Below are 27044 nucleotides of genomic sequence, written 5' to 3' on the forward strand. Positions count from 1 at the left end.
TTTTTTTCATAGGTACAAATAAAACAGCTGTTTATAATGAATACTCTCTAAAAATTTACCAGTTTAGAAGTTTTTCCAGTTTAAAGGATCCATTGTCTGCCCGTTGACGAGTAGTACCTTAGTAGGTACTCAAACCAATAAGATGCAAGAGGTGTCCCCACAAGAGAGTGCAAAGGATGCAGCCTTCGCAAGATCTAGGAAGTTCACTCCGCCAAATCGTCTAAGAAAGTCAAGGCCTTTGCTGTGCAGGACACAATGAAGGCTAAGATGACAAGAGCCCCTGAGAGTTGGCACAGTCGGACAAAAGGCTGCTCAAAATCCCAGTCTATCTGACTGGCTGCCAAGTGTACACCTTATGTGTACCTTCCAGATGGGAGGGACAAAGCTCTCAAAATACAGGGGGGAAAAATGCCTAAGAAGATCAAGTAGAATATTTACATCTCAGAAACACAGGGAGGGAAATGCAAGTTTCCCCCTAGAAGGGCTTTTGTTCCTTTAAGGTCAGAGTTCTGAAAAGATGTTTCATCAAGGCTTTTCTAGCTGTGTACACAAACAAACAAAAAAGAAAGGTCAAAAGAACCCCAGTTTGGCCATTTTTAGGGTGAGATTTCCTTTAATTCCAATTAATAAGCAAGAAATTTATTCTGTGCGTACATAATAAAGTCTTCCCAGTGTCTCTCAACTGAGGATAACCAGGTACCTTTTCTTGAGACTAAGTTTCAAGGAAAACCTACTTCCCCAGTGAGGAGTTTAACACCACTGAATAAAACTTAGGATCATCAGTCAATAATGGGAGATCCAAGACCCAGGAGAGACTCACCCAAATTTGTCTGAACTCTCTGAGGAGGCAGACTGGCTCAAGAGGTCTCTGCTGGTGCCAAAGCTCTGGTTCGTTGTAGAGTTCAGGCAAAGAACAGAAGTTGAAACCAAGCAGGAACCTGTGGGGTCCTCCTGGGTGCAAAAGCCTATCTGTGTCCCCTGTTTCTTGTTTTTAGGAAAAAAGGCTTCAGTCTCCTAGACCTTCCCTGAGTACAAAAGGCAGATTCAAACAGTTTCTAATTAGGGAAGTAAGGGAATGTAGAAACAAAGGAGGAGCAATCAAGAAACAATAGTGCAGAGGACTTCCCTGGTGGTCCAGTGGCTAAGACTCCACGCTCCCAATGCAGCGGGCCTGGGTTCAATCCCTGGTCAGGGAACTAGATCCCACATGCTGCAACTAAGATCCCGCATGCCACACTAAAAAAAAAAAAAATCCTGCATGCCACAAGGAAGATCCCGCATGCTGCAACTAAGGTCCAGTGCAGCTAAATAAATAAATATTAAAAATAAATAAATATTAAAAATAAATTAATTAATTAAATAAAAAAGAAACAAGTGTAGCAATTAAAGCAGGATCCTGGGTCCTCCTCAAGGAATATTTATAACAATATCTTTGAGTTCTTCTACAGGAACTAAGGCCCCCACCCAGGTGGAGGATGGTAACTTCAGGCTGAGCACAAGATTCCTGGAACATTGCCCTGTTACCTCACCACAAACCAATGAGAAGAAAGTCACACACACCCTGCAGCACTCACCCCAAATTTTGCCTATAAAAACTTTTCCCTGATAATTCTAGTTACTTTAAAATGTATATCTCAGAAATAACTAAATTAAAAAAAAAACAAAACAACTTTTCCCTGAAAGCCATCAAGCAGTTTGGGGTTTTGAGCACAAGCTACCTGTTCTCCTTGCTTGACCCTGCAATAAACCTTTCTCTGCTCCAAACTCCGTGATGTTTTCATGTGTTTGGTCTCATTGTGTGTTGGACACATTAACTTGCATTTGGCAACAAAGTCCGCTCTGGATCCCTTTGCTGGTTGCCCAAACTGGCAACTGAAAAGAAAAAGCACAACTTAATAGTTGAGAGAAATGTTTTATTCAGGAACTTTACTGAGGACTATAGACCAGGAGACAGCCTCTCAGATAGCTGTGGAACTCTTCAAAAGAAGTAAGGAAAGAGCCAGGATATAAAGGTGTTTTGCTTAAAAGAAAAAAGAAAAAAAAATGTAGTCAAACGTCAAGATTACTTCTAATCACATAAAACAGACATCTCAGGTTAATGATTTTAGTGACTTTCTATGTATGGGAAGATGCAAGAGCCTGTGCTCATTGAAATTATTCCTTTGATATGCATCTTAACTATCGAGGGCCAGTATCTTGTTTTGCTCCATCCTGAATTCTCTCAGGGTGCACTGTCGGGGGCAGCTGCAGTGGTAAATAGCTTGATGGCGGGTAATATTTGTTGTTTACTGAAATGGCAGACAACATTCTTTGTCCATGTGATCATTCCAATAATGTCCTTTATAAGTGGTGGATCCAATCCAGAACCACACATTTATTTATTTATTTAATTTGGCTGCATCAGGTCTTAGTTGCGGCACGTGGGATCTTTTCATTGCAGTGCGTGGGCTCCAGAGCGCGTAGGCTCAGTAGTGGCAGCACGAGGGCTTAGTTGCCCTGTGGCATGTGGGATCTTAGTTCCCCAGCCAGGGATCGAACTGTCCCTTGCATTGCAAGGCAGATTCTTAATGACTGGACCACCAGGGAAGTCCCCAGAACCACACATTGGATTTAGTTGCTAAATCTCTGTAGTGTCTTCAATTGGGAACAGCCCTCAGTCTTTCCTGGCCTTCCTTGACCTTGATATTTTTGAAGATTTCAGGATAGTTTCTTTATAGAATGTCCTTAATTTGAGTTTTTCTGGTATTTCCTCATGATTAGGTTGTATAACCTGAATCTAATCATAAGGAAATATCAGACATAGACTCACCAAAGCCCCATCCCAGCTCTGCTTGTACCCCCACCCCCTTCACCTGCGAGGGTGGGGTGGGGGTCCCGGAACAGGAGGTGTGGTGGGCAGCCTGCTTACGAGTCTGCCTTGAACCTTAGTTGTGCGTGCTCAGCGGTACATGGGACTAGGGCAGGCTGCTCCCCTGCCCTTCAGGTACCCAGTGTCATTGGGAAGATGTGACCACACGCTGTGTACAGAGAGTAAGGCAGCACCTCAGCACACAAGCTACAGGTTGAGGTGCCATGAGGGCCCTGGGAGTGTTACCTGAAAACTGGGTTCGCCTCTCGGTAGGTGTCAAATCAAAACACACAACCAAGCCAAAGCACAGGAGAAGGAAGGGTTTATTACTTGCAGCAAGTAAGAACACCAGGGAATCTTTCCCAAAGCAGTGTCTCCTAAAACAGCAAAACTGGGGAAATTTCAAGCTAAGGGTACATGCATATTCATGAAAAGTCTTGGGTGGTCGACAGAGTCCCGAGCTTTAGTTGAAGTCAGGAGGGTCAGAAAAGGTCAACATCATTCCTTAGGTTCCAGTTGATCTGGTGGTTGAGAACTTCAGGCTAATCTTTACTACTGAAATAGAACTGGGAGTCTTTACAACTGATATGTTATCTTTGCTTTTGTTACTTTTCTTGCCTGATAACAGTCATTTGTTTCTGCATTAAAAAAAATATTTTTATTGAAGTCTAGTTGATTTACAATGTTGTGTTAGTTTCAGGTGTACAGCAAAGTGATTCAGTTTAATATCTATCCATCTCTATCTATAACTATCATCTATTATCTATCTAATCTATCTCTCTCTTCCTTTTCAGATTCTTTTCCACTATAGGTTATTAAATGTTTCTGCATTCTTTTGTTTCCTTACGATTATTAATTACTGAGACCTGCTCAAGGGCAGGCATAGTGGTCAGGCTTAGATCACAAGATGGCTTAGGCCAAAAATGGCTTCTCTTATGTCAAGAAAGCCATGCCTGGTTCTTTCTCCAGGGACCCCCCCACCCTATCTGGTTACAGGAAGACTGGGGCAAGAGGACAGACTCCACGTGTTTTCTCATTCATCAGATATCTATGGAGTCCCTACTATGTGCCAACTCTGTGTAATGCACAGAGCAGACACAACCCCTCCCTGCCCTCGTGGAGTTAACATTCCAGTGGGTGGGGGCCAGGGAAGACAGACAGAGAAGTACGTCAGGCTTTCCTGAAGAAGGGGAGAGTTGGTCAATCATTTATTGAGACCACCCTATGACTGAGGCTCTTTGCTAGCTCCCTGCTTGGTGACAAGGCCCGCTATTGCCAGGATGGCCAGAGCGGGGTTGGGGATGGGATGGGGCAGGTCTTTGGCAGGCCAGGGCCAGGTGTAGGAACCCAGATCCCTGCAAAGGTGCCGTAGGAGGCAGTGTGGAAGGAAAGGCCAGGGCTCTGATTCTGCTACCTGCTCTCCTACCTGAGTGCCATCCCCTCCATATTAGGCACCTGGCTGGACAGTACTCAGAGGATTCCTGTCAGCCTCCAGACTTGCCCTGCATGAAGCAGCTGGTGGCCTTTGTGTATCATCTCAACCTGGCCAACTCGGACCTGGAGTGCTGTGCCCAACTTGTCCAGAGGCAGCTCCAGTGCCAGCTGTAACACCAGATCCACAGCTAGAGATGGCTCTGGCACCAGCTACAGCTGTAGACGTATAGCCAGAGCCAACTCTAGAGCTAGAACAAGCTCCAATACCAGCTCTAGAGCTAGAGTCAGCTCCAATGTCAGCTCCAAAGCTAGAGCCTGCACCAGCTCCAGGACAAGCGTCGGCCCTAGCACCAGTCCTAGTTCTAGCTCCAGAGCTAAAAACAGCTGTGGCACCTACTCCAACACCAGCTCTAGAGCTAGAGCCAGTGCCAGCTCCAGAGCAAGATGCATTATCAGCTCTAGCACCTGCCCCCAACTGAGAGCCATACTGAGTGTCAGCTCCAGAGCTAGAGCATCTCCTGCATCAGAGCCAGAGCCAGAACCAGCTCTAGGACTAGAGCCAGCTCCAGAGCTACAGCCAGTACCAGCACTAGCTCTAGCACAAGGTCCAGAGACAGAGCCAATGATAGAGCCATTGGCATGTCCAGAGCCAGTGCCAGCTCCAGCCCCAGCTCTAATAGCAAAGCCAGAGCTAGGGCCAGCTATAGGGCCAGAGCTAGTTCAGAGATACAGCCAGTTCCTGGACCAGCTCTCACACCAGTTGCGGGGCCACATCCAGCTGTAGCTCCAGCTCCAGCACCAGTGCCAGTTACAGATGTAGAGCCAGTGCTAGCTGCCAGCTCTAACACCAGAGCCAAAGCTAGAACCAGCTCTAAGGTTCCCATTCGCTAATTGAGCATATTTAAGACAGTTGATTTAAAGCCTTTGTCTAGAAAGTCCAACGTTTGGGCACCCTCAGGGATGGTTTCTGTCCATTTTTTCCCCTTTGAATGGACCACAATCCTGTTTCTTTGTATGATTTTTGTTGTTGTTGTTGAAAACTGAACATTTGAATATTATAATATGGTAACTCTGGAGATCACCTTCTCTCCCTTCCCCAGAGTTTACTGTTTTTGATTATTGAAAACTGCAGTCCTCTGTTTGTTTGATAACTTTCCCAAACTATTTTTGTAAAGACTGTCATCCTTGTCATGTGTGTTCATTTGAAGTCTCTGTTCAACTAGCATTTTCACAGAGATTTCCTTGAATACCAGGAGCTAAAAGGAAACAAACACCCCATCTCTTCCAGTCTTTGCAGACTGGCTCTTTTCCGGCCACTCCTTTAGCACTTAGCCAGGCAGTTTAAAACTCTGCCTTAGCCTTTATTTCCTGCCTCAACCAAGCCCGGTGACCCGCCAGAGGTGAAAGCTTAGGGTCTTCTCAGGTCTTTTCCAAACATGCATCCTGTCCTAGCCATGCATGTGGCTTTCTAAATTCTGTAGTACACAGGGTCACTTTAGAATACCCCAATTTCCCAAAGAGACTCCCCAGTATTTCTTCCCAGGCTTTAGGTGGTCCTATTGTATGTCTGAAGCATAATCTTTGCTTCAGGTGGCTACAGGATTTTGTTCACCTTACAAAGGTTGTTTGTTTTTTGTTTTTTGGTGTTTGGGGTTTTTTTTGGCCATGGCACACAGCATGTGGGATCTTAGTTCCCTGACCAGGGACAGAACCCACACCCCCTGCAGCGGAAGCACGGAATCTTAACAACTGCACTGCCAGTGAAGTCCCCCACCTTACAAAGTTTTTGAGCAATGCCTACTATTTTTCTGCCCTGAGTGAGTTCCAAGTCAGGCAAGACAGAGAAGGGCACCTGTCAGTCTTTCTAGCCCCTGATAGGTTAGAACAAACAATAATTTGTGAATAAGGTCTGCTCTGCTTTCTCTGGAACCAGGGACTGGGGTCCCATACTGAGAACATGGGCTGCTTTCTTCAAGACTGCCACCAAGCTGGTGAAGAGATGAGGCAAGGCAAGTAAAAACACCACACAGCTTTCCTACCTACCATACTGAAGTTGTCTTGATGCAGTCTTCGCTATAAATCTGACTGTTGTCCAGTTCAAAGTTGGTTCTGACAGTTTCTGCTTGTTTTTCAATGTTCCTTTTGAGGGATGGGTGTTTGGAATTGCCTGCTTCACTATTTTGCTCTCTCCTGCTAGTGTCCTTTGATGCACAAAAGTTTTAATTTGATGAAGTCCGATGTATCCATTTTTCTTGTCGCTTGTGCTTTTGGCATCATATTTAAGAAACCATTGCCAAATTCAAGAAGTTCTGCCTTATGTTTTCTTCTAAGAGTGGTTTAGTTTAGCTATAAAATTTAGTTCTTTGATCCATTTTTAGTTAATTTTTGTATCTGGTGTGTGAGGTAAGGGTCCACTTGCATTCTTTTGCATATGGATTTCAAGTTTTCCAGCACTATTTGTTGAAGACACTATCCCCACTGAATGGTCCTGGCACCCTTGACAAAAATCATTTGACTTAGATATATGGGTTTATTTCTGGAATCTCAATTCTATTCCACAGAACTTTATGTTAGCCTATTTTTATGCTAGTACTCCTACACTGTTTTGATTACTGACTTTGAAGTAAATTTTGAAATCTGGAAGTGTGAGTCCTTCACCTTTGTTCTTCTTTTTCAAGACTGTTTTGCCTATTTGTGGTCCCTTGTAATTCCACACAAATTATAGGATCAGGTTTTCAATTTCTGCAAAAAAAAAAAGCCATTGGAATTTTGATAGGGGTTACATTTAATCTGTGAACCAGTATTTCGTTAGGAAATACTGCCATTTTATCAACATTAAGTCTTCCAGTGACTTCCCTGATGGTCCAGTGGTAAAGAATCTGCTTTCCAATGCAGGGGACGTGGGTTCGATCTGTGGTCTGGGGAACTAAGACTAAGACCCCACATGCCGTGGGGCAACTAAGCCCACTCGCCACAACTACTGAGCTCACGCACCTCAATAAGAGAGCCCGCGTGCTGTAAACTACACAGCTCATGCGCTCTGGAGCCCAAGCACCACAACTGGAGAGAAAAAAAGAAAAAAAACCCTGCACACCACAACTAGAGAGAAACCTGCACACGGACACAGCCAAATAAATAAATAAAATATTTAAAAAAAAATACATAAATAAAGAAGTCTGCAAAATATCTAAAATAAAGTTTTCCAATCCATGAACATGGGATGTCTATTTATTTAGGTCTTTAATTTCTTTCAGCAATGTTTTGTATTTTCAGAGTATAAGTCTTGCACCACCTGGGTGAATTTTATTCTTTCTGATGTTATTGTAAATATTGATAGAATTGTTTTCTTAATTCCTTTTTGCTTTGTCTATTGCTAGTATATAGAAATACAATTGATTTTTGCATGTATCCTGCACCTTTGTTGACTTTGTTATACTTTGTGTTTTTTGTCTTTTTTCTTTAGGATTTTCTAGATATACGATCATGTCTTCTGCAAATAGTTTTATTTCCTCCTTTCCAATTTTGATGCCTTTTCTTTTTCTTGCCTAACTGCTCTGGCCAGAACCTCCAGTACAATGTTGAATAAAATTTGTAAAAGCAGTCATCCTTGTCTTGTTCCTGATCTTAGTGGGAAAGCTTTCAGTCTTTTACCGAGTATGATGTAGGGTTTTTTATGTCTTTTTAGAAAATTCCTTTTTAGAAAATTCCTTTTTAGAACATTCCCTTTCCTTCTAGTCTGTTTATTGAGTGCTTTTATCATAAAAGGGGATTGGATTTTATCAAATACTTTTTCTGCACCAATAGAGGTGATCATGTGGCTTCTCCCCTTCATTCTACTGTGGTGTTTTATGTTGATTTTCATATGAACTACCCTTGCATTCCTGGGCTAAATCTCACTTGATCATGATGTATAATGCTTTCAATATACTGCTGGATTCTGTCCACTAGTATTTTGTTGAGAATCTTTACATCTATATTCATAAAGGGTATTTGTCTTCAGTTTTCTTGTGATGTCTTTATATGGCTTTGGTGCAGGGCAATGATGACCTAATAGAATGAGTTAGGAAGTGTTCCCTCTGCAGTGCAATGATGACCTAATAGAATGAGTTAGGAAGTGTTCCCTCTGCTTCTATTTTCTGGAATATTTTGAGAAGGACTGATATGAAACATTCTTTTTTTTTTTTTTTGCGGTATGCGGGCCTCTCACTGTTGTGGCCTCTCCCGTTGCGGAGCACAGGCTCCGGACGCGCAGGCTCAGCGGCCACGGCTCATGGGTCCAGCCGCTCCGCAGCATGTGGGATCCTCCCGGGCCAGGGCACGAACCCATGTCCCCTGCATCGGCAGGCGGACTCTCAACCACTGCGCCACCAGGGAAGCCCCTGAAACATTCTTTAAATGTTTGGTAGAATTCACTAGTGAAGCCACCTGGCCCTCAGATTATTGGGGAGGGAGGGAGGATTGCTGGCTGGGAGGTTTTTGATTACTGATTCAATCACTTGTTATAGAACCATTCAGATTTTGTTTCTCCTTGAGTCAGTCTTGGTAGTTTGTGCGCTTCCAGGAATGCATGGGAACAAGGCTCTCAGCTGGACCAGCTTGGCCCATCTCTGATGACAGAGGCCAATGGGCTCGAGGAGAGGGATGGGAGTGCAGCCTTGCAGGCCCAGTATTTTGGACTTTAATGTAGGGCACAGCTAATTTGCATTTTTAAGGTCCTTCAGGCTGCTTTGTGGAGGATGTGGGGGGTTGGGAGAAGCAGCAGGGAGACCAGGGACAAGGCAACCACAGTTGTCCGGGTGGACTTGGTGGTGGCCTCGGGGGAGGGCAGAGGTGGGCTTCAGATATATTTTGGAAGCAGAACCCATGGGATGTAGTGATGGATTGGATATGGGGAAGGAGGTCCGGAGGGTCTCAGGTCTCTAGCCTGAGCTCAGGGTGGACAGTGGAAGTGTCATTCCCTGAGATGGGCAAGATGAATGCAGCAGGTGGGGGCGGTTCAGGGGCTGAGGAGTTCTGTTTTGAACTTGAGATTCCTAAGCAAGTCATTTCAGGTCCTGGAGCTCTGACTCTTCAACTGGGGTAAAAAGGAAAGAAAAGGAAGCATCTTCCTCGCAGGGTTCTTAAGAGAATGTGGCAGGAGCTGGGCTTCCCTTAAGCATGCAAGCTCTGCACAAATCTCTCCGCCAGTTCAAGACTGAGACTTGCTTTTGTTTCCCCCTTCACTCCCTTGTGGGCTGGCAGTTCTGGGCCTGGGGTCAGGGTCTGATAGCATGTTAGGTAAAAGTCTCTGCCCCGTCTTCGGACTTTCCCAGGGAAACCTTCCCCAGAGGCATCTGACCCTCAGAACCCTTAACTACTTACAGATGGGCAAATCTACTGGCAAGTTGTCCAGCTCACCCTGCCAGAGGCTTGAGGACAGTGTTCCCCAGCACATGTCCCCTGCCTGATGCCTGTCCACACTTTACCCTACTTCCTGGTAGGACAGTCTCTGCAGCTCCCCAGTCCAGGGCTCCCTTTCAGCTGGCTTGTTCTCCAGGCACCAGTTCTCCTGACAACTCCCTGTGCCTCCAGGGGTTCCTTCCTGGCCCAGGGTTTAGCCCAGGGCCACCCATCATTCTGACACCTAGACAGGATGTCAGAAGGAAATAGCACCAACAAGACAATGTTTCTGGAAAGGCAGTCTTTACAGAGGGCAGCTGGCATTGCTCTTCTTTGGCTTCCTGGGAGACTGTCCTGGATGCAGAACACACAGCACAGCTCCCTGTGGGCTGTGGCAGAACAGAGACTAGTTTGTTATTCTCCACCCCAAAATGACTGGGGTGGTACACATGTTGATACGGTAGGTAAGCGGACACTTGATGGAGATAACAAAAGGTTGCTTTTCTGCCCTGTCCCATGGCTCCAGGACTCCTCAGAAGAGTGATGAGAGGGATATAAGGACAACATTTCTATGTATCATCCACGTGGGTCTGTGGCAGAATGAGACTTAAGTTTGGGAAATTATTTGCCTGGCTTATTTTAAAACATTTAAAATAAACATTTTGGTCCTTGTCATACACTGAGGACGCATAACCTGACTTCTCCTCATGCAGGCTTGTATCGATGCACCTAAAACTCTCAAGTAGCCACCATCTCTGAGATGAATGATGGATAAGGGTACAGTCTGCCTCTAAGAACGGCCTTCTCTTGGCAGAGTTTCTGCAAGGGAGGACGCTTTTGAGTATTAAGAACAGAAACAGCACTGGGAACATGTCTGAGGCAGAGGAAATAGCAAGTGCAAAGACTCTGAGTTAGGAACAAACTTGGTCTCTATAATAATCTGCTAGCAGCAGCACTTGTGAAAAAGGCTTAGGAGTTGAAGGAGCTTGTGAGTCTGAAGCAAGTCAGTGAGGCAATGCTATCACCAAAAAGGCTGAGGGGAGCTTCAGCTATATTGATGAAAGTACAGAAATTAAGCCAGAGAGGGAGTCTTTCCACACCCGAACCCCACAATTTAAAACATGCCCAAGGGGTGGGAGTCAGGGGGATCCTGAGGGAGATATGTTTCCCCTTGGCCTAAGGAAGAGCTTCCCTCAGAGGGGTCTGAGGATGGATGGCCCCCAATGCTAGAGGTGTCTGAACAGAGGCCAGAAGAGCACCTGGCAGGATATGGTTGGGAGATTCAAGTATGGGAAGGCTCGTGAAGCAGATGCCGACCTTGACGGTCCCTTTCAGCCCCATGAGAAGGGCTGCTACGGGCCTTCCCGATGCTGACATCCTGTAGGTCCCTAAGGAGGCTTCACCGGAGACTGGACACACCATCAGACCTGGTCAGGTGCCCACCCCAGAGTTCTCTCAGCTTGGCACCTGGACACACTGCTTTAGCACCCATATGGGGCAGAGCTGAAAATAGGCTTGAGGCCTCCATGCCAGCCACACCATGGAGGGAGGGGGTTAGACACATTATCCAGGGCGACATCTCCCCAAGTCTGGAGCTCCACCCCGCATCTAGGATCATTTTCAGTGGTATCAAGAGACATTAAAGAACCTCGTCTTAGAGAGAGAAAATCACTTCCCTTGCGGTTCCCATTCCATTTCCCCAAATCTATTAAGAAGATTCTCAGTTGGGTGCTAGTATGTCTAACTCCTCTGTAACATCCCTAACCTCCCTCTGTACAGAGAGCAAGCCTCAGGTGTAGAGTCTTTGCAGGTGCAGTACGCAGCTGCCATTTCATAACATTATTTGTATTAATTTTTACAGTTACTTTCTATTTATATCAAGTGTAAACTTTCCTTTAAAAATGCATTTAGGGGGCTTCTCTGCTGGCGCAGTGGTTAAGAATCTGCCTGCCAATGCAGGGGACATGGGCTCGAGCCCTGGTCCAGGGAAGATCCCACATACAACGGAGCACTAAACCCGTGAGCCACAGCTACTGAAGCCCGCGTACCCAGAGCCCATGCTCCGCAACAAGAGAAGCCACCACAATGAGACGCCCGCGCACCACAACGAAGAGCAGCCCCGTCTCACCACAATTAGAGAAAGCTCGCACACAACAACGAAGACCCAATGCAGCCAAAAATAAATAAATTAATAAATTTATATTTTAAAAAATGCATTTAAGTAATGAATTAACTTAAAAATATTACAGGATTTATTTTCATCTGGGTTAAGAAAAGCTGAAGGGCCCTCGAGGTTAGTGGCTGAGGGACAACTGGCAATGGTTAAGTGGGAGATGCCAGTGAAGAACCTACGGGCAGAAGGTTCCAGCACAGTGGAGAGTGCTGCTCCCACCCCCCAGGCTCTCAAAGACAAGCCCGGAGAGTCAATTAAGAAGATTATCTTAGGGACTTCCTTGGCGGTCCAGTGGTTAAGACTCCATGCTTTCACTGCAGGGGGCACGGGTTTGATCCCTGGTTGGGGAACTAAGATCTCACATCCTGCATGGATCCTGCATCCCGCATGACGTGGCCAAAAAAAAAAAAAAAAAAAAATCATCTTATGATGAAGAAGAAAGAAAAAAGGGGAAAAAGCTGCAAGTTTAAAAACGTGTTTATCTTTTCTTCTAAAAAAAGTTATAAAATTTAAATAGTTGATTAAAGTTAAAAATCTACTGTTGCAAAATTGATGTATTCTAAAAGATTCCTGGATCTCTTGACTCCAAGTCCGATACACTCTCCATTTTGACCCTGCATTTCTTATAGATCCCACACTTTCAGGTTTTCTTTAGAAAACACGATCTGAGGTCATATGTGAAGTAATCAGCACGTCCAGCGTACGAAGCTCTGGCTGAGGCAGCAGGAGGCACCCTGGCAGGATGAGGGTCCTGCGGAGGGCCACACGTGGGCTGAGTCCACTGCTGCTGGTGCTACCCACACGGGACCTGTGAGGCAAACCTGGAGCTCCTTCCTTGCCCCGTCAGCCCTCCTGGTCTCTCCTGGGGACTCGACCTCCTGGGCTTGGCTCTCCTGCCGGTGGCCAGTCTTGGCTTCATTCCACTTTGATTCTGGTCAGCTCCCACCTTCCTTCTCCACAGAGTTTCAGAACCAAGGAGTGAAACTACAAAAGACCACCACCACGCGGAGATCAGGCTGCCCTGGCTGTGACAGATTCCCTGCCCTCTCTGCCATCCCCACTCTCCATTTTGAGGGGGCTCTGGCCCCGGCCAGGCCCAGCCTTGGCATTCTTTCTCCTCCTCAGGCCATCCTGCGGGCACGGGTACCTTCTCAAGGCTGCGCCGATGGCCCACGCTGACGAACGTCATGCCCAGCTGCTGGCCGATGCGGTAGAGCTCGCTCTCCACCTCCTCGGTCAGGGCACTGGTGGCTTCATCAAGCACTGAGGACAGAACTCAGTGGGAAGAGATGAAGTCCTGCCCCAGACCCACCTCTGCTGCTCCTCCAACCCACACCCACCTTCGCTGGGACCTGGTGGGAGGCTGAAAGCTGTTCTGGCTTACAGGGGCCCTGCCTTAGGGAGAGCGTGGGCCAGAGGAGCGGAGAGCTAGGCTCCATCTGGGAAGCATTCTGCCAGCTGCAGGACAAAATCCCTCAGCTTCCTACCCTATTCCTAATCCACCAGCCACTGCCTAGGACCACTCAATCCAGGGAATCCTAGTTCCCCCAAGGATGTCAGTCCTTAGAAAAGTTCACACCTCTGCCAGGCACAGCAGAGGGATGCCCATTCACTGATGGCCGAGCCTGACGGCCATAACATGAGAACCCCTCTCAAGGTTGGCTCCAGCTGCTGCACTGGCACAGAGGTTAAGAACTGGCACTTCAACGTATACCTGAGGATGCCAAGCACTGCTGCCTCATGGGCAGAGGCCTGCCATCCTCTCCTGCAGGGACAGAGATACCTGGCCAGGCACAGGTGTGCTCTCCTACCCATACCAATGCCTCTCCAGGTGCACACGAACACACGCTGCTATACCTGTGAGCGCAAACGTTGCCTGGCTAGCATGTGTACCTACAGGGCAGACCTCACCTGCATACTTCGGCTGCAGGTAGAAGAGCCGGGCAAAGGAGAGCCTCTGCATCTCTCCTGGGGATAGAACATCATACCTGAGAAAGGGGAACGAGAGAGGCCCACTGGAGGAAGGAGGCTATAGCTTGGCTTTTGCACAGAATGGTCTGGGCAGGAAGAGGCTCCCAGCACAGACAGGCTGCCCCAGGACGGATGGATGTCACCCCCCTTTCCGCCACAGCCCTGCTGCCTACACAAGGCAAGGCCAAAATTCTGTACCACGGACATGAACCAGGTCCCCAGCAGCCCAGCAAACCCCTAGAATTTGGGGTCAGAAGTCACTTCATCCCTTGCCCAGGCCTCTGGGACCCACTGTCTTTGGGGGAGCTGGCTCTGGAGCCCCCCAACCTCCTTCTTACCAGTTCCAATCGACCTGCTGGTCCAGACCCTCTGTCCTTGCCACCAAGCTGGACTGTAACACACCCAGAGGGAACGATGTCCATGAAAGGGCCCATCCCTGCTTCCTGCTATCCTGAGGACCTCCTCAGTCCCACCACACACACCCGAGACACAGCTACCCCTGGTCGCGTACCACGGTGGGGCTGGGGGAGCAGTCTGTCAGACACACTGTTTAGACTTGCTGGAACGTGGTGACCAGAAAAAGCAGGCTGATGTAGTCTTATTATCGTTTTAAAATTCGCTAGAGAGTGGACGCTGCTTGTTGCCTGTACCTGGCCAACAGCTCCCACTGCCGATTTATACACCCATCGCCCTGCCCCAGGCTCAGACTTCCAGCTCCGCTGGGCCTGCACCTGTGGTCAGTGCCACCAGGTGGGCTTGGACCTCAAGGGCCCTGCCCTCACTCACCAGGCCTGCCAACTCCAGGAACCTCATGATCCTCTCATCATCAGCAGAGCCTGCAAAACACAGAAGCCTTCGAGAAGTCAGCCCCTCCGGGTAGCCGGGAAAGATGGGGCACATCATGGCCGGGCCCAGAATGTGCGCCAAGGCTCTGAAGCACTTCATAAACACGGGAAGGACCCAGTGAAGGAAGTAATCCCTTCCTTTCCTCCAGTGGTGTCTCTCCTCCGGAGGGGGAGACAGAAAAAGATAAGGTCAGGGTACAGACCCCTGAATAGTAAACAGTCAAAGGAGGAGGTGGAGGGGACCCCACCTGAAACCAGCAGCCTGGCTGGGGCCTCTTCCAAAAGGTACAGGTGAGGCCACAGTCAGACAGAGAACAGATGGCGGGATGGGAGGTTGCATCCTCAAGAAGCTCAGCTCACCTGAGTCCGGGTAGATCTCCTTCAGGGGATATATCACCTGATAAAAGAAGAAACCACATGGGCCTGGGGCAAGGGCCAAGGAGAGGTGGGGCTGCACACAGCTATCCTCCCTCAGAAACAGCCCCAGGAGCTGCCAGAGGCCAGGCTCCTCTCCACCTGAGGAGAGCAAGGAGCGTCCTGGCTGAGGGTCCGGTGGGAGAGGCGGGGCTGGCAAACAGCAGGGCAGGGCCCCCAGAATCCAAGTTGGTGTTCAACAAACACATGTGATATTTGGCTTACGGCCTCCACAGGTTAACCTACTCCCAGAAGTTGCTCTGAGTATATGGCCTAATCCATAGAAGTGAATAAAGTCCTTGGAGCCAGGGAGTTCCTGGGCTTGGTTCATTTTATACCCTACCTGCTGTCCCATAGTTCTCCAGGGCTGAGACCTGTCCCACCACCAGGGTCCAGGTTGGGGGGAAGGGGTGGGAGGAGTGGGCCCCGGCTAACCTGCTCCCGAAGGGTCCCGTCAGTGAAGAATGGCTTTTGTGGCAGGAACAGCACCCCGTGGGGTCCAAAGTCCATCAGTATCTGCACTGAGCCTACAGAAAGCACCATTTTAAGACCTCCCAGAAAGGCAATTGCCCCTCATGCTGCTTTCCCAACAAGAGGCTTGATTCTTACACACATACCCCCCACAGGCCAAGGCTGGCTCTCACCCCATGTGCTCGCCCAGAGGCCACCCAGAACCCGGAGCAAGGAGGTCTTGCCGGTGCCCGTGTTGCCTGTGATAAGCAAGCTCTGCCCCTCAGAGATCTTCAGGCTCAGATCCTTGATTAAGGGTTTATTAGAGGAGGGGGCAGAGATGCAGACCCGCTCAAGGAGAAAAGCTGTATCTGTTCGCTCTGTTGCTGGCCATCCCGGGGCCCTAGGGTGCAAGAAGGGAAGAGATGTTGGGAAGATAAGTGGTGTCAGTATTGCTGGGGGCAGGGGGGTAGTTCTTTCTCATTGGGGGCATCACCTCTGGACTGGAGGGTTGCCATGGGCTGAACTGTGGCCTCAAAAATCACATACTGAAGTCCCAACGCCTAGTACCTCAGAAGGTAACTGCATTTGGAGACAGGGTCTTTAAAGAGGTGATTACATTAAAATGAGGCCTTTAGGGTAGGGCCCCAATCCAGTATGACTGGTGTCCTTTTAAGAAGAGGGAGAGACACCAGGGGTGCACACGCATAGAGAAAAGGCCATGTAAGGACACTGTGAGAAAGCGGCCATCTGCAAGCCAAGAAGCAAGGCCTCAGGAGAAATCAACCCTGCTGACACCTTGATCTTGGACTTCTAACCTGTAGAACTATGAGAAAATCAACTTCTGCTCTTTAAGCCACCCAGTTTATGGTACTCTGTCATGGCAGCCCTAGGAAACTGATAGAGATGGATTGGGCACCTGCTCTGCGGCAGGCTGGGCAAAGTCCTGCCCATGACGGATCTTAATCAGTCTTATCAGCCACGAACCACAGCTATTATCCCCACTGGGCAGATGAGGAAACTGAGTCAGGTGGCTGAGTAACCTGCTCAGGGGCGCAGAGCTGCATCTGTGCAATTCTAATGTTGGTGGCATTTTCATGGCATCACCGGGTGACTGATGTAAGAATGGGAGCGGAAACACTAACACAGTTTTGGAGTTTCTGGCTCTCCACGGATGCCCATCTCCCCCACAGAAAAGCATCTCCAGTTCCCCACAGTCCCTGCACCACCAGCGCCCCCCCCTCCACCTCTGGGCTCAGAGCTGCATGAAGCTTTAATTCTGAACAGAGGCAACAGTTAAGGCATTAGCTCCTAAGAAGACAGTTGAGTGTAAACCCTGAAATTCAGCCTGTTTCCATTTTTGAAAGTTTACTCTATGGCCTCCGTCCAAGCACTTTCTATGAACTATGATATCTAATCCCCACAACAACCCTAAGACGAAGGTTCCATTAACATCTTCTTTATAGAGAGGAAGAAACTGAGACACAGAGCAGTTAAGTAGTTTGCTCAAGAAAAGTGAGGACATGAACAAATCCTTGATGCACAGAAAGGTCAGAAACATCACAGAGCCTGCAAAGATACAATAAAGACACCTCTGGGCCTGAGTGGGGACAAAGAATAGACATGCCCCAAGGAAGGGGACTGGCGGCAGGGCTCAGCGAGGAGGAGGGAATAAAGGAAGAGGAGGGATACAATTCAGATTTTTGTTTTGTTAACTCAGGCCCAGGCTGATTGTACTTTGTTTCCATCAGCTGGGGGATGGTGTAAATAAACACAGATGCCAGAACAGCAACATCGATGGTGAACATTTACAACGTGCCTGGCATAAGACAGAGCTCAGTTGCTCCGCCTAACTCTGCTGCCCGGCTGGGAACGGGCTGGGCTCCAGGGTGTTTCCAGCGCCTGCATTCTCCACCACCAGGCTGCACCGCCAGCCCAGCGCTCACCTGGCCAAGTCCCACTCGCTCTCGTCCAGGATCTCCCCATCCCGTGACTTCAGGGTCATGTCCAGCAGGGTCTCCTGAAGTTCCCCGATCCTGGGCGAGAAGTGAAAACCTGAGGAGGGTCTGGGCGCCCAGGTGAAGGCGTGACTCCTTTTTCTCTCTCATGCCCATTAGTATATGGTGAGCTTTTCTGCTCCTGTTTTCACTCTGCTCCTTCTCCCTGAGGTACACGCTTTGCTCAGGACCTAGAGGGGCCGGATGCAGCCTCACCTGTGTGTGTAGCCTGCCACATCGGAGAGCGTGGTGGAGAGATCGATGAGCCGGGTGAAGCAGCTGATGACGTACATGCACACAAAGGCATTCTGGACAGGACAGAGGGCAGTGCGCGCGGGCCTTGACTCCAAGGCCCTGGGTGCTGGGCCAAAGGGCAGGGCGGATGGCATGAGGGGGTCCCCAGAAGGGATTCTCACCTTGCTGACCAGGGTGCTGAGCTCTGTGGGGCTCAGGTCTCTGTAGACGCCGCTGAAAATGGGGATTGAGATCACGACGTAACTCAGGATGCTGCCCAGATAGTCAAACATGTTGACGCCGACTGTGGAAGACAGAAAGACCTAGGGTGAGAGACCTGGGAAGCAATCCTGCGCTCCGAGGGGAACGGGAAGCCAAGCATGGTCAAGCTATTCTGGGGATCCTCACTCTCCTGAGGTCACTCATGGCAAAGGCAAACTGATCAGTGCAGAGAGGGAGGAGGGAGTTGTGGGGAGGGAAGCAGGCTCCCCCCCACCACGGTGGTTCCTGCCTCCCGGGGCTCCCTGCACCTACTGTACAGCCAGAGCTCCTTGGACATCAGCTCCCTCTGGGTCTGAAGGAGTCTCTGCAGCCTGCGGTCTGTCCTCATGTGCTCCACGTGCCCAGCTCTGATGAGAAAGGCCGGGGTGTCCACGGGGCCTGGAGAGCCTGAGCCCCCCTCCTCACACTCCCCTTTAGCGACCAAGCCCACCCAAGTGATCGTCCCCTCAGACCCTTTCGGCCACCAGCAGCCAGCCATTGGTTCATTAAGTCGACATGGTATTGTCTGCAGAAAGACCATGAACTCTAGACTGGGCAGACCGGATTCAAATCCTGGCTCTGGCCAGTTACTAGCTGGGTAACACTGACAGGTTATTAAGCCTCTGAGTCTCAGTTTGCTCATCTATACAATGGAGCTTATAATACCTACGTAATAGGCTAGAGTGAGAATTTCTGAATGTAAAGCGCCAAGCACATGAGGGGCTCCCAATAAAAAAGAACTGCTATTATTAAACAAATATACACGCAGCAGTCACTAGGCGGCAGGCTTGGTGCTAGGTAGCCAGTGAAACAGTTTTGGACAAAGGAGCCCCTGTCCTCGAGGGGATCCCAGTTCAGGGGGGCAGGCAGACGCGCTGCATTCTTCACCTGGAACATGGAAAGTGTTACATAAGCCGTGTGTCTTCAGGGCTATGGAAGCAAATAGGCGTGACCCCTAAGGGAGTCTGGAAAGGTGCCCAGGAGGAGGTGACTTGGAGCTTCAAGGATGGGCAGAAATTCTCCAGGCAGAAAGGTTGGGGGAGGACAGAGGAAACGTTTCAGATTTTGCATGAAGGACAGAGAGGCTGCAGGAAAACACACTCAGAGCTCCAAGCATCAACCTGCATTCCCCAGGGCCCAAAGCTTCATGAGCAGTGACTGCAGAATCCAAAAAAAACCTAGCGCAGGCCCAGCCCTACCTGGCCCCCAGGACCTGCCTCACTCATAGGTCCCCAGTATCCTTGGTGCCCCCAAGTGGTAGCAGCTGCAAACTGCAGCAGAGACAGACAGAAGAGCAAAGTCCCAGGGCTATTAGATCCAGGTGATCCAAGGAGTAACTTCTACTCCTTAAACACAAACCTCTGGGCCCTTACTGTCAATCCAAATACTGAATCCAGAGTCCTCATAGGAGGCAGAGTGCAGGGACCTACCCTGGCCCCGGGGGAAGGAATGGGGTTTCACAATGCTGCTGTCAGGAGACCACTTTGCTCCACTAGGACAGTGTCTGTGGCGAGCAGGTTTTCTGAGCTGAGAGGCTCCATTCCCTCCCACGCTACAGAGACAACGGATCAGCCTTGGATGTCAGGCACTGGCAGAAAGCCATTTTACAGACAGAAAAGCAGAGGCAGAGGCAATGCCTTACAGTCATTAAAAAGATGATGAAGCATTCACTCATTTCATTCTTAGAACAAATTTAGGCCCCATGCTAGGCCACGAAAAGGAAGAACCAGTTTCAGAAGCAAATCCATGGACCTAGGGATGAGGCAGACGAGGACAGTGAGAGATAAGGGGAGAGGGTCACAGCCAAGTGTGAGGACGCCTGGCCCCTGGCCTTGGTGATGGTGGGAGGGTTGTTTACTTCTCCACCATCTCCACTATCAGCTCTGACAAGGCAGAAGGGGAACTATCCCCACTAGACTCACCTGAAAAAAGCAGCAGGCTCAGCATTCACCCGGATCTGCATGTGCTTGAACCTGGGAAGACCAAAGGCAAATGTGTGCTGACAGTGGGCAGGACTGGCCCGTCTCCTTTCAGAGTCCCGGATCAAGAAGACCTCCAGGCAAAGAGGAGCCTGGCTCCACTCCAAGACTGTGGCTGCCTCAGCCCGACCCTTCCCTGGCCTGTCACAGGGTGGGAAATTCCAGGCCCGGGAGGGATGGCAGGAGACCTGCAGACACGGCAGCCACCTGCCTCTCCAAAAAGGACAGGTGCAGGCCTGCCACAGCTCCTCTTCTTCCCAGGGCCGGGTCTGAAGGAGGAGGCCAAGAAGCACAGAGTAGGGGCTGGACCCATCGGCTGACCAGAATAAGGGTGGTTGGAACAGAAGCATGTGAGAAGGCCAAGGGACGACGATGATGATGGCGGCCAACCAGTCACCGTTCTCAGTGCTTCTCATGTATGATCTCATTAATCCTCCTTACAATGCTGTCAGTACCATCCCCATTTTACAGATGGGAAAACTGAAATTTAGAGAGGTTAAAGACCCCGCCCAAGACCATATGGCTAGTGACTGGCCTAACTGGGATTTAAACTTAGGCAGCCTTTCTCCAGATCCCATTCCCTAACCATTATGCCTGGCCCAGAAACCTCAAGCAAGGGAGACACACCTGAAATCCCCCTCCAGCTTCTCCTGCTGCACCAGTTTTGCCACAATGGGACCCATCAACATCTTGTTCACCACGGTTCCCAGAATGAAATACCCAAAGATGCTCACAGGCCCGAGCCAGCCGGTGCTGAAAGGCAGAGAGAGGGAGGGTGTGGGGAGCGACATATCCCCACAGTCCTCTGCTCTGACTCCTGCCCCTTTTTGGGCAGCCCCCTGTCCCATCTCAGAGCCCTGTGCGGCTTCTGCTCCTGTGCGGGGGCATCTGGTACCTTGACACTGACACACCACAGGGCCACAGGGAGGGCAGGGGCCCAAGCATGCAAGACAGGAAGACTTCCTGGGGTGCAGGTGGGAGGGAGGGAAGACCAGCCTCTCGTGGACCCTGACCAGGGAGAGCTGACTCCCGCCCAATGTGTGAGTGAGGGACTCTGGGGAACCACCAGGCAGGGGAGGAGGAAGGGCTCTGGCAGGAAGAGAGCCTTCACCTCTGGAAGCACTGATAGGTGTAGTAGATGAGGGTGAAGGGGGAGACGATCAGCTTGCTGGCCACACTGCTGAGCTGCCGGCAGAACCGCTCCACGTCCTGGCTGATGCGCTGGTCCCTGGAGCCAATGACACAGAGTGACTAGGCCCAGGGAGCTGGGCTTGAGGGTTGAGAGAGCTAAGGCACTTCCAGGCTACCTCTTATTCTGACCTTGCCTTTCAGTGCTGTCAGCAATGACCCCGTGGGAAGGTGGACCCAGACAAGGGCTCGTTTCCTAGAGGCAACGAGACCCTTAGGACTTTCAAACAGGGTTCTGAAGAGCTGCTTCCTATGGTGCCTCAGTCCACCCCTCAGAAAAAATGGCAACTGAAAGGTCCAGCACACAAGGGCTCTGAGCCAGCTTTGAGCAGAGCCAAAGAAAAACCTGAGGGTAGAGGATCCGAGTTTCCGGATGATCAGGAAAGCTACGTCATTTACCTCACTCCTCCCAACCTCTCTCTCACGAGCCTGAGCCTGCCCCCATTTAGCTATCTGGCTGTGGAAGTTTTGTACAGGTTGAGCCATAGAGAAGAGGCCTAGGGACTTCCTCGGTGGTCCAGTGGTTAAGACTCTGTTCTCCCAATGCAGGGGGAACGGGTTTGATCCCTGGTTGGGGAGCTAAGATCCCATGTGCCTGGTGCGGCCAAGGGAAAAAAAAAATGTGGAGAAGAGGCCTAGAAGAGAAGGTTAAGAAGCAGCAGCAGCCTCCCAAGAGTCTTTGCTGCAAAGCTCCACTTGAGCTGAGGAGAGGTTGCGTCAGGCAACAAAGTGCTTGGGACGGTGCGAAGCGGGGAGGGAATGAGGGTGAAGAGAGACCCCACGTGTCCCATCCCACCACCAAGGCCACAACGACTCCTACTCCCAGTGAGACGTGAGCTTTGGCAAGTCACTTGCATTCTCTGGGCTTCAGCTGCCTCACCTGTAAGGGAACCTGGGGCTTAGTGAACCTAAGAGAGGTGATAGAATGGTGACTGGAATCCCAGACTGAGTCCTAGACAGCAGTAGTTTTTTACTGCTGAAAACTGGAGCGCTGCTCTTCTAGCTTTTTCTAGCAAGGACACTGTCTTCAGAGGGTGCCTTATCTGGAAGCCCAGGATGTGAAGCGGACAAAAGGGAGCTGCTCTTGGCCTCTTCCTTTTAGCTCCCTGACCTCAGCCCTGCAGCCTCTCCGGGGTCCTCTGCAGGGCACCCTTCCCCCTTGGCTCTGGGCAGCAACATTTGCAGATAATGGTGGATGACCTCATGGGGTCTGCCGCAGGGGGTCTCCAGGGCTGTGTCAGCCCAGGTGGACGAACCACGCAGAGGGTAGCAAGGACTGAGGGGGGTGCCTACGGGTTATCGATGTCATCCCGCAGCACGTTGAGGGTGTAGTACATGCGGCCCCGGAAGTAGAGGCGGTGGAGGTGCTCGGTGAGGTCCTTCCTCCAGCTCACATACAGCAGGTTGCAGGTGAACTGGTCAAAGCTCTTCAGCTGTGCAGCGGGGGAAACAAGGGGAAGGGAGAGGTGCAAGTCTCTTTCTACCAAGTCTCAGCTCCAAGCTCAGGCTGGCGGAAAGCCTCTGCTGACCAGTCCCAGCCCATTCGGCTGTCCACTCAGCACTTGAGCCTGTTAGAGCGTCAAGTCATGGGATTCATCCCTTCCTCATTCACTCATGTGTTTATTGACTGCACCAAATATTGAAGGGCTTACCAAAGGCAAGGCCTTCTAGCCTCCTCTACAGGGTATTGTCTTACATCTCCAGAGCACATGAGCTTCTGGAGATTGGGAACAATATCTTCTATTCCACTTATGTTCTTACTTTTTTGTCCCCCAAAACTTGGCACAGGGTTTGAATCCATAGGTGTTTACTGACCGAAGACCCATCAAAAGTGCCAAAGTGTGATGAGAAGTGGCTTCCCCAAGAAAACAGGTAGTGCAGCCTGACAGAGAGCATTAGGCTTGAGTCCTAAAAGAGCCCTGACTCTCATCACTCCGTTTATGGAGCCCCTGTACGCTAAGCACGAGGGAAGTAACAATGAGCTCACAGTCTAGTGAGGGCACAGACAATCACCAGGGTGTAAGGATTGTTAGTGCAGAGCTGAACTCAAAGGACCAGAAGTCGAAGGGGCAGAGTTTGGTGGAGGAAACATGAAGGACAAGTTGAGGAGGACTTGAAGGAGGTGACAGTGGAGGAATCGTGAAAAGTGAGCAGGTGTTAAGCAAGTGAACAAGGGGTGGGGGAAGGAGGCCATTTTGCAAGAGAGCAGCAGGTGCAAAGGCTGGGAGATGTGACAAGTGCCAGGCTCAGGCACAGCCTCGGCCCCCCCAGAGGACAGCAGCAGCTCTGGCTGCTGAGCCGAGTTTTCAAGTGCTCTGAGCGCCCTGAAGCAAGAGTTCTGGGAATGGAAGGGACAAGGATCATTTCCACCAAATGCTGGATTAAACCAGAATCCTGTGGCCAAGCCCTAGGAGCTCGTAACACTCTGGGAATTGGTCCCATGTGGGCCAACAGCGAGATCAATGCCCTGCCTAGAGTTTTGACCCCATGTTCCCAGAAGAGGGAGGGAACACACACCCACAGCTTGGTTCCTGCTTCCTGGTGGCTAAGTCCACTGGGCACTGGAGAGGCATCACACTAGGCTGGAGAGGAAGAGAGACACAGGGAGAAGACCTTACCATGGAGTTGAGGACGATGAGCACAACAGCCAGGAACGTCAGGGTCTTAAACCCATTTAAATCTTTGTTTCCTAGGACCCCAAAGTACTGACTGGGAATCAAGCCAACCCGGTAGATCACCAGTTGTTCTGGGGGGAAGGAGAGGAGTCAGGAATCAGTGATGAGGGCTGAGAAAAGACAAGGGAGGCTTCCTCTTGAGGCCTTGCCTCATCAACACCCCACAGAAGGAGAAGGACCTCAAACCAGAGCTGCCCTCCCCCCCACCGGCCTGGGCTCATTCACTCACCCAGTAGGGCCACACACAAAAGGGTCAGGAACATCAAGGCATTCTGTGATGACCAAGAGGGAAACAAAACCTTCTGTATCTGCAGGAACCGCTGGAAAAATTGCAGATCTAACCTGGGCCTGAAGAAGAGAAGCAAGAGAAGCAGAGTCCTAAAAGGACAACGGAGCCTTAGAGAGCAGTTACCAAGCTTATCTACAGCTGTTGGTGGGCAGGGCGCAGGCCATGCAGAAAGAACGGTTTACGAATGCTGAAGATGGTAGGAGGGAAACAGACCAGGGGATAAAAAGGAATTTAAGTTGATAAATGCTATGAAAGGTTATTTACCAAAAACCTATAGCTAAATTAATAAAGAAACTTTAGCCACATCCTCTTTTTTGGTCACAAACAAGACAAGGAAACCCACTACATCAAGAATTTTAAGATCCTGGCTAAAGCAATAAAGAAAAAAAAAGAAATGAGGTAAAAGGAATGAAAGAAGAGATTAAATTGTCATTATTTTCAGATGATGTGATCATTTACATAGGAAACACAGCAAAGCTATAGACAAAATGTTAGTGGGACTTCCCTGGTGGTCCAGTGGCTAAGACTCCACGCTCCCAATGCTGGGGGCCTGGGTTCGATTCCTGGTCGGGGAACTAGATCCCACAGGCATGCTGCAACTAAAGACCCCGCACGCTGCAATAAGGATCCCGCACACAGCAATGAAGATCCTGCATGCCTCAACTAAGACCCAGCACAGCCAAAATAAATATTATTTTTTAAATAGACAAAACGTTAGAAATAAAAGGAGTCCAGCAATGTTGCTAGATACAGGGTTAACACACAAGTATCAATAACCAACAATAACCAACTAGCAAATATAAAGAAAATAAGATGTCATTTACAGAAAAAAAGTACAGAAAAACCAAAAAATATCCAGGAATTAACTTTAAAAAAGAATGTATAAGACAGTTTGGAGGAAAAACCGAAAGCTCTATTATAGGATGTGAAAGAAGACTTAAATAGAAAGACTTCATTTCTAATAGAAGTCTGTAACTGCAATGCAATACCAGTCAAAACCAGGAGTTCTTTAAGGAACTGTATATGGAAATATAAAGGTCCATGAATAGGTCAGGACAACTGTGAGGAACAGGAAAGGAGGAGGAAGAAACCCACCTAAACCATCAGGTTATTAAGACATATCATATTACAGGGTTGGAGTAATAACAAAGTGTGGTATGAACACAGGAACAAAAAGACCATGGAACAGAAAGACCAAAAAGAAAAAATTCACCTATGTTTACGTGAGCACATAATAGAGATTATATCACAAGAAAGGGCATATTAAACACACATTATATGCCAAACCCATACTACGTGCACATCACTGTTCTACACATTTTATGTGTATTAATTCATTTAATAATCACAACCTTAAAGATGAGGAACTGAGGGTAAAAAGGTTAAGTAACTTGCCTTGTCACCCACCTGATAAGTGGCAGCCTTAGGGTTTGAACACAGGCAGCCTGGCTCTGTGCTCTTAACTATGCTATACAGCTTCTCTAATTTTTAATTATTAATTAATTTGTCATTAATTGAAGACTGTAGAGGAAAATTTAGGTCATTACCTCAAACTATGTATAAAAATAAACTTTAAAAACTCCAAATGGATTAAAAATCTAAATGTGAAAAGTAACATTACTTAGTTAATAGAATGTAGAAATATCTTAATGAAAATATAATGGAAGGTATTTCTCAAATAAGACCCCCAAACCACAAACTATAATGCAGGAAAACTAACAGATTTAACTTAGAATTAAGTATTTTTGTTCAACATAGTGCCACAGATTAAAAGACTTGGAGAAGTTACTTGCAGAGTGGAAAATAAACAAGGTAATAAAATCTAGTCCATATAAGTAATGACTGCATCAGGAAGACAGGAAATCCATAGAAAGTGGGAAAAGGATATAAATAAGGGGAAACCCAAATGCTTAATAGAGGAAAATTAACACAATGGGACACCACCTTACACTAATCAGGTCGATAAACATTAGAAAACCAAACAATACCAAACATTGGGCGGCGGGGTAGGGTGTCGGTCGTTAAGAAGAAACAGGAACATTTAAGCAATGCTGTTGAGAAGTTGGTGTGACCATTCCAGAGAACAAATTTAGCAGAATTAAGTGACCTAGCATCCTACCCTGGGATGGATACTCCAAAGATCACCCATATCCACAAAGGAGGCAAGTGGTGCTTAAAAACTGGAAGCGATCTAATTGTCCGTCACTAGGGTAATGTATACGTAAACTGGGGTCTAACGCACTTAGGTAGCACCATGCAGCACTCAGAAGTGAAAACTAGATTATTATACCATGGATGATCTCAAAAACACCATGTTGAGTAAAAAGTTAAAAAAAAAAATCACAGTATGTTATGAGGGCGGAAGGTGCTCCTTCCCCACACAGCCCCGAGTAGGACGCCCCGAGGCCCGGTCCTCCTCCCCAGCCGCCCTACTCACCGGGCGCCAGCCCGGGGCGCGGGCCCCCGGACCGCCATGACCCGGAATCCGACCGACGCGGGAGCCCGGTAGCCCCCGGGTCCGCTCAGGGTAGAGTCCAAAGAACTCGCTGCCGCCGAAGAGGGGAGGGGCCCCGGCACCCGGCTACCACAGAGACGGGCGGATAGAGAGGAAGGCGCAGGGAGACGCAGCCGCTCCCGGAAGCGACCGACTTCTCGAAAAGAACCACAGTGCTGAGTCTGTTGACCCGGCGCCTAGAGCGCCCCCTCCTGGATATCGGAAGTTTCCCCTTTGGCAAGAAGTAGCCGAGAATGTGACTGAAATATTTTAAACTCTGAATATAGATGTTTCATACATTCTCCCAAAGAAGCCAGAGTGATCCTTTAACAACATGTCAGGCTTCCAATTTCAGTTAGAATAAAATCCAAACGTTTCCATGGCACAAGTGATCTGGCCCTCTCCCCTTGGTC

The 27044-nt window shown here is 49.0% G+C and overlaps 1 protein-coding gene across 16 annotated transcripts; it reads right to left on the reverse strand.

Annotated features, from left to right (window-relative positions):
* Window positions 1-1898: 1898 nt before the first annotated feature.
* On the reverse strand, window positions 1899-26743 carry ABCD4 (ATP binding cassette subfamily D member 4). 16 transcript variants are annotated; one of them, XR_003795847.1, is made up of 20 exons: window positions 26575-26743; window positions 24078-24196; window positions 23792-23919; window positions 22467-22606; window positions 21097-21213; window positions 20613-20738; window positions 19929-19979; window positions 18280-18374; window positions 17928-18049; window positions 17728-17819; window positions 17461-17550; window positions 15682-15917; window positions 15500-15591; window positions 15011-15047; window positions 14592-14641; window positions 14144-14196; window positions 13746-13822; window positions 12982-13097; window positions 12656-12818; window positions 1899-2020 (listed from the first exon to the last, which is right to left on the reverse strand). XR_003795847.1 is itself a non-coding variant. In XM_029237507.1 (19 exons), the coding sequence occupies exons 1-19, from the start codon at window positions 26610-26612 to the stop codon at window positions 12750-12752; spliced, it is 1821 nt and encodes a 606-aa protein (XP_029093340.1). In that variant the 5' UTR covers window positions 26613-26743; the 3' UTR covers window positions 11896-12749. The 16 variants fall into 16 exon arrangements, 11 of the variants coding, with proteins under 11 accessions (XP_029093340.1, XP_029093339.1, XP_029093337.1 ...); XR_003795846.1 differs by lacking the exon at window positions 1899-2020 and adding an exon at window positions 11896-12210; XM_029237507.1 differs by lacking the exon at window positions 1899-2020 and having other exon boundaries at window positions 11896-12818; window positions 15709-15917.
* Between the last annotated feature and the right edge of the window lie 301 nt (window positions 26744-27044).

The sequence above is a fragment of the Monodon monoceros genome, unplaced genomic scaffold (assembly GCF_005190385.1).
Source record: "Monodon monoceros isolate NGI ecotype Baffin Bay Population unplaced genomic scaffold, NGI_Narwhal_1 Super_Scaffold_21, whole genome shotgun sequence".
Lineage (NCBI taxonomy): Eukaryota > Metazoa > Chordata > Mammalia > Artiodactyla > Monodontidae > Monodon > Monodon monoceros.